Source organism: Falco cherrug, chromosome 18 (assembly GCF_023634085.1).
Source record: "Falco cherrug isolate bFalChe1 chromosome 18, bFalChe1.pri, whole genome shotgun sequence".
Lineage (NCBI taxonomy): Eukaryota > Metazoa > Chordata > Aves > Falconiformes > Falconidae > Falco > Falco cherrug.
The window spans coordinates 6,076,681-6,083,893 of record NC_073714.1 but is presented as its reverse complement, the minus strand read 5'-3'; the positions used below and the strand labels follow the sequence as shown (position 1 = coordinate 6,083,893).

Below are 7,213 nucleotides of genomic sequence, written 5' to 3'. Positions count from 1 at the left end.
GGGGCAGGCGGGGCGAAGCGCCCTGCGTGAGATGAGTTTGGTCGGACTCAGCCGGGGTGATGCTGCCCCCCCCCCCATTAACACCACGCTAGGGTGGCTTGATGGTCGCGCCCACGTGGGATTGTTTACCCCAAATCTGCCGCTTTTCACCCCAAAAGCCCCCGTAGCTCCTCCCCCCCCCCACCTCCCGTGTCGTCCATTCACCCGCCCCCCCCCCCCCCCCCGCCGGTTTCCTGCAGCGATACCAGAAAGGGGAGGAAACGGCGTCACCGCGCTCCCGGTGCCGGGAACCGACCCCGAGGCGTGAAATCACGGCCGGGACACGCGGGGGTGTGCACACGCACGGACACGCGTGTATTTCCCATGTCCCCGCTGCACACGCGTGGACCTACGCACACACACGCGTGTGCCCGCCGTGCGCACACCCGGCTGCAAAAGCACGTACCCACGCGTGTACCCCCCCGCCCCTCCCCATGCGGCACGTTCACATGCACACGCGTGTCATCAGCTCGTATGAACACACGTGGCCACCCTGCCCCACGCATTTACCCGCACGCGTGTCCCTCTGCGCCCCCCTCCCTCCCAAATACACGAACCCACGCGTGGAGCTCCGTGCCTGCGAGACGAACACACATGTGCCGCCCCCACGAACACGCCTGCACACACATGACACGCGTGGGCACACGCCCCGCGGCCGGACTACGGCTCCCAGCATCCTTTTCCTTAAAAGGCGGGACGGCAGCTGGGCTGGCCAATCAGAGGAGGGGGCGTGGCGGGAAGAACCAATAAGGCGCACGGGGGGCGTGGCCGTGCCGCCCCACGGGCCCGCCCGGCGGTCACATGGCGCGGTGGCGGCGGGTGAGCGGGACGGGGGGAGCGGCGTGGGGACCCGGGGGGGGGGACACACACACGCGTGGGAGGGGGGGGGGGGACACGGAAGGGAGGGGGAGGGGTCCCGTCGGCCTGTTCCTCAGTTTCCCCAGGTTGGCACCCCGCTGTTTTCGCTGGTTTTGCAGGGGTGCCCCCAAAATGGGGGGGGGGAAGGGGTACCGACCCCTAATTTTTTATTTTTTTTTGGGGGGGGGGGGGCACCCACGGGTGACCTTAGGCCATGGGGTCGCCCGCCAGGCACCGAAATCGGCCGGATGGCCGATTTCGGTGCCTGGCAGGCGACCCCGTGGCCCAGATCATCCCGATTTTCCCTTTTGGGGGGGGGGGGGGGGCGGAAACCCAAAAATTTAGGGTGTTTCACACCCCCCCCCTTATTTTTTTCCCCCTCGCAGGACCCCTCCTCAAATCACAACTCTCCCCCCATGGAGGACAACCAAGAGCAGCCACGAGACCCCCAAGAGCCCACTGACACCAAACCGGCGGTGAGTGCCGCGCCCCGGTGGGATTAATTAATTTTTTTAATTTTTTTTTGGGGGGGGGGGGGAAGATTGAAACATCCCCCCCCCCCCCGAGGGGACGAGGTGCTCGGAGGATGAACGTTGCTTTTGCCTCCTGTGAAAGCGAGAATCAGGAAGAGGAGGGTGACTTTCCCCACCGGGGGGGGGGGGGACGGGACGGGACACGACAACCAAACCCAACCAGGACATTTTAGGGGAGAAAAATGAGCCCCCCCCCTCCCCTTTGTGGCTTCTAATTTTTTCTAATTAATTTTTTAGCCTCATGGAGCCGGGGGGTAGGTTTTACTGCGCTGCCCCCCCCCCCCCCCCCCAGCTCTCCCTCCCTCCATTTTATTTCAAAAAGCCAAAAAAAAAAAAAAAAGGAAAAAAAAAAAAAAAAAAGCTCAAAATAGTTCAGCCGTTAAAATACCGCGTCTGTCAGAAGCGGTTGAAAGAATAGAAAGAAGAAGGAGAATTAAAAAAAAAAAAAAATAGATAAAAAAAAAATAAAAAGTACTTGGGAGCTGAGGCAGCTGCTTTGCCCAAAAATAGCAACAAGTTTTATAACTCCGGAAAATGTAGAACAAACAAACGAGAAACATTTTTAGCTGAGAAAGGCGGCGGCGGCGGCGGCGGGGGGGTGGGGGGGGAGGGAGCGGAGGATGAATTTCTGCCCGTCTGTTTTCCTGGAAGCCGTTCCTCGTGTTCTCGCACGCTTCCAGCGCTTTGACCAACTTGGCCGGCGGCCCAGGCTGCCGGCTAACGACCCAGAGCTCGTTAAATGCCTTTGGTTGCAAAGCATCCCCAGCGCCGGTGAAAGCTGGGGGGTTGTGCGCGCACTGCTCTGCCTCAGTTTCCCCAAACTCTCCATCTCTCCCCCCGCCCGGATCCGCAGGAGGCTCCGATCCCGGAGGATGGCTCCGAGCGGGAGAAACCGGTGGAAGAAGCAACAACGGGAGGTGAGAAGGAAGAGGAGGAAGCCTTCCTCGTCAGCCTCTACAAGTTCATGAAGGACCGACACACGCCCATCGAGAGGATCCCCCACCTCGGCTTCAAGCGAGAGTACGTCCCCGCCGGGGCCGGGGGAGGGGGGGGGGCTGCCGGCGGACCCCCGCGTCCCCCTCACCCTCGGCATCTCTTCCTTCCCAGTTAACCTCTGGAAGATCTACAAAGCCGTGGAGAAGCTGGGAGCCTACGAGCTGGTAAGCGACGTCCCCTGAGCACCGGGATGTCCCCTGGGTGCCCGGGGGGGGGGGACACGACGACGACACAACACGCTAACCCCATCCCTCCCACCGCAGGTGACGGGGCGACGGCTCTGGAAGAACGTTTACGACGAGCTGGGGGGCAGCCCCGCAGCACCAGTGCGGCCACTTGCACCCGGCGGCACTACGAGAGGTAAGAGGGGGGCGGGATGGGGGTCCCGCTCCGTGCCTCAGTTTCCCCTTCCCGGCGCCGGTTCTCACTGGCCGACCCCCACGCTCCCCCCCCCCGCAGGCTGGTCCTCCCGTACGTGCGGCATCTCAAGGGGGAGGATGACAAGCCTCTGCCCCCCAGCAAGCCCCGCAAGCAGTAGTACAAGGTCTCCAAGGGCACCGAGACGGGCGAGAAGAGCAAGAGGGCCAAGAAGGAGAAGGGCCGGGAGCAGGTGCGCGGCCCCCCCAGAGCCCCCCGATGCGCCTGCGGTTCCGTACCAGCCCCCGGCTCTGTCCCTCGCCAGGGGGACCCGTCTGGGTGCCCTGGGAAGAGCAGGGAGGGACTGGCTGGGAAAAAGAGGAGAGCGGAGGGCTCGAGGGCAGCCGAAGATGGGGAGGGGGCTGGGGGGAGCGGGGACCCCCACCTGGGGACACGGCAGAGCCCGGCTTCCACACCCTAAATCTCCTTGCTTGCAGATGCCTCCAGACAAGGCGAAGCCGGAGGTGGGCAGCCCGCACGGAGGACGCGAGGATGCCCAGAGCAGGGCCGGGCAGCTGAGGGGTGCTCCAGCCCGGTGGTCCCCACCCCGAGCCCCTCGGAGGGGTGTCCCGGCCCCTGCAGGACCCACCCCGAAACCTACAAGCGCCTTTTCTCCAGCTTCTACTCCAAAGGCAACCATCCCATCATGTCACCGCTGGCCAAGAAGAAGCTGCTGGCCCAGGTGAGCAAGGCAGAGTCCTTGCCCTGCCACAAACGCCACCACTCCCGAGGGCCGGCAGCCGGGCGAGCGACGCTGGCCCCGAGCCCCCCCGGCTGGCCACTGGCCCCCACCTCAATGAGCAGAGGAGCCCGGAACCCTCGGGAGCTCAGGATACAGCTCCGAGCGTGGGGAACGAGGTGGGGACCCATCACCGGCGAGGTGGGACCCATCACCAGCACGTCCCCCGGTGGGAGAGACAGCCAGCACTGCCCCCGGGCCGAGGACGGGTGCCCGGCCCCCGCCGTCTTCACCGGCTGCTTCCACGCCTACCGCAACGAGGTGCTGATGCCCGTCGGCCGCCACCCCCTCTGGGGTATTTCTCCAGCTTGAAGGATTTTTTGGAGCCGCCTTCCACCTTCCCATCGCGAGCCGAGGAGCCGGAGCAGCCCCAAGACCTGCGGAGCAAAGCGGGGCAGCCGTGGGGCGGGGAGAGCCGGCGAGCGGGTGCCCGCGCCACCGGTCCGAGCCTGCTGGGTGCCCCCCGGCGCCGCCTTCGCCCCCGCCGCGCCCAGGGGCCAAGCACGGCCGGGAGGAGGAGGCGGCGTTCGGTCCCAGCGCCAAGGCTACGCGCCATCTCCCCCTTCCTCACCGAGGCCGATGGCGGGGACACGGGCACTGGCTCTCCGGGGGGCCAGCAAGGTTGGCCAAACCCAAGGCTGTGGTGGCCAGCCCCGGCTACGCCGCGCCGCTGCCGCAAGCCTCCGGACGTTTACAAGGGAGCGATGCTGCATTTCCCAGCGAGTTTTGGGAGTCCACTGGAGCACCTTAAAACCCAGGGAGTGCCGGCGGCACCGTCCCTCTCCGTCAACCCCTTCATCATTCCCGCTTTTCCCAGCCCTTTGGTAGCCACCTCCACGCAGCCCTCCGACCTGTGCCGGCACGCTGGCGACCGGCCCCGGGCACTACCCGGCGGCGTCCTACGAGAGCTCGCTGCGGCACCGGCTCTACCCGGCGGCCACTTGGCACACCCCAGCCCACTTACACCTCACCGCGTGTGCCGGCCTTCCACCGCCACGCCAAGCTGTAGCGCTTCCATCCCTCTCCGGATCGGCCTCGTTTCCGTGCGGAAAAAGGAGCCGGCTGCGATGCCGCAGTGGCCGAGCTGGGCAACGAGGAACGTGCCGGAGCCGGTCACCGCTTCCGAGCCCGCGGGAACGGGGCCGAGAGGAGCCAAGCTGGACTGTGACATTTTTACTTTTGATCTTAGAGCTGTTTGTATCCGACATCGTTACGCCGGGGACTTAACTACCCAGTATCACGAGGGTTATATATATATTATATATATATATATACACACACATACACACATAAAAGAAAAAAGAAAAAAAAAAAAAAAAAGGGGGAGCCAAACAGGTTGTGGAGGTTTCTGTTTTGCTAGAGATGCTGTGCCCCAGGGCGCTTCCGCAGGGTGCGGCGAGGAGGCTGAGCCGGGCGGTGGTTATTCCCATCCACCGCACCCGGGGCCCTGGCTGGCTCACAGCACGTGATGCAAACTTGAGTTTGAATCACGTTGCCTACCATCCGGGGTTCCAGAGGGTTGGGGTTTTTTTTTTTTTAGGGATTTGGGACTGCAGCAAGCGGCTGCTGCATTGGGTGTCAGCCTGGAAAGCGCTCTGGCCGCTCCGCTCGCTGCTGCTCCGTGCCTCGAGCAGCCGCAGCGGCTGCGCCGGTGGCAAATAAAACTGGCTGGATGTTCCCGACCTGGCGGTGTTTGGGGGTGTCCTTGATTTCTTGGATCAGGGGCAGGGTTTGGGGGGGATCCTCACCCTAAGAGCAGAGCCCAGAGACGTTCTGTGACGCTGCGGGGATGGGCTGAGACCTACCTCCGGGGCTGCCCCGATCCCGTGGGGAAGGAGGTGCTTTTCCGCATCAGTTTTGGGGGAATCGCAGCTGTTTTGCGGAGCGGACGTGTGTCCAAGCGTGAACCAGCCAGCCACATCTCCAGGTGCTCTTTGCCTCCAGGAGCTCCTGTCAGGCCGTTGCAAATGACCCAAAGGCTTCCTCAGAGTTACGGGAATCGCTTTTCTTGTGCCGGCCGTGTGGCCGCTCGCCGCCGTCCTGGGCGCCTCGCCACAAGCCGTGGAAGCAGAAAAGGCAGAGGGATGGTGGCACTTGCTTGTCCGCAGAGAGGTTTATGGCTTCAGGTGGGGCAGGAGCAGTAAGTCAGCTTTGAAGGATCACTTCTGCTGTATCCATGGAAAGGAAAAGCTTTGGGATAGGAACTGGAAAAGGAGAATTCACCCCAGGCACCGCCAGTCGCTCTGCGACGCTTCCAGTGTTAGACTCGTTGAGAAGAGCAGCGTCACCCAGCCACCCGTGGATGCTCCAGCCTGGATGTGGGGAAGGCGTGACACGCACTGCAGACCCCCACGGCTGCACCTGAGGAGCTTCGCTGCCAGAACGTGCACCGTTAGCCCTGGTTTGTGCATGAGGACACGGCCCACGGGGCTCGAGTCTTCGCACACGGAGCCGCCTCCACGCCTTGGAGCAAGGGCACTGAGACGCCGCATCGCGACGGGTGGCTCAGCCTTATTATCAATATTCTGGCGGAGAAACGTGGCTTCAAGCCTGGAAGAAAAAAAAAAACAAAAACCCAAAAAAAAAAGTCGAGCGGCTTCAAACCACCACAGGCCGACAGCAGACCCTTGTTTTTGCCAGACACGCTTGCGTCCGCGGGGCCTAGAGTTCCTTCATCCCGGCGAGAAGGTTACCACGTTTAGCAGCATCCCATCGGCATCCCAACCCCCGACGCCAGGGATTAGCTCAGCCTTGGGATTCGAGGTCATCCCGCACCCACAGCTTTCCCTGCAGGAAACTTTGCCTGGGCTGAATCCAGATTGCCAGCCAAGTAGTATTTTGCTGGTTTTGATTTTTTTTCCCCCGCACAAAACCTCAGGGAAAAGGGAAGAGAAGCCCGGGGCTCGGCAGGATTTGGGGTGCTGACAAAGCTCAGCATCGCAGCGGCGCGAAGTGGGACAGTCCCCAAAGAGCCAGACAGCAGCCGGAGCGGTGCGGGCACAGCCCAGGAGGGGCAGGACGGGATTCCCGGCATCTCACAATGAGCAAACGCAACTATCAAAGTGCAGAACGGTTATTCTGCTCTGGTCCTGAGCTCCCTGGGACAAACACCCTGCTTCTGCCCTGGTGGGTGCTGTCCCGGCCAAGCCAAACCCAGGATCTTCTCACGAGCCGGCAGGATGAGGAAGTGAGCGGAAATTTGGGAAACGTGCCTGCCCTGGGGGGAGCACGGGCCGTCCCAGCACCACGGGCCTTCGTCTGCTGAGCATCGTGCTCCCCGAAAACATCGCAGCCAGCAGAGGTTGCATCACACCCCGCATCTCTCCAGGGAAGCAAGTCAGGGGCTCAGGGCGCAGCAGAGCCGCAGCACGGGATGGAAACGTACAGAGCGTCAGGATTAGCCCCCATCACCACAAAAAGACACCCCCCCCAGTTCACAGCTGTAAGCTCTGTCCTGTGCAAAGCGGTCCCAGGGGGAAACACTCGTCCCCAGCCCTGGCAAACCACCCTTGGTGGTGCCGAATTTGGCCTCACCTTGTCATCTCGGCAGCTGTTCAGTGGCTCAGCACCTTTGTGTCGCCCCTTCTGGTGCTTCCCTTGGTTCAAGCTCACGCTGCCCGGCGCTACCCCT

General features: G+C 62.7%; 1 protein-coding gene across 1 annotated transcript; it reads left to right on the top strand.

Annotated features, from left to right (window-relative positions):
- Positions 1–229: 229 nt before the first annotated feature.
- Positions 230–5,264, top strand: ARID5A (AT-rich interaction domain 5A). The gene is given in 18 exon segments (XM_055696052.1): positions 230–858; positions 1,284–1,373; positions 2,284–2,447; positions 2,536–2,590; positions 2,690–2,741; positions 2,744–2,786; positions 2,886–3,036; positions 3,281–3,335; positions 3,338–3,577; positions 3,580–3,689; positions 3,724–3,871; positions 3,874–4,022; positions 4,024–4,063; positions 4,066–4,203; positions 4,206–4,264; positions 4,266–4,457; positions 4,459–4,533; positions 4,535–5,264. Coding segments are annotated over 18 exon segments (1,836 nt in total). The 5' UTR covers positions 230–840; the 3' UTR covers positions 4,592–5,264.
- The last annotated feature ends 1,949 nt before the right edge of the window (positions 5,265–7,213 follow it).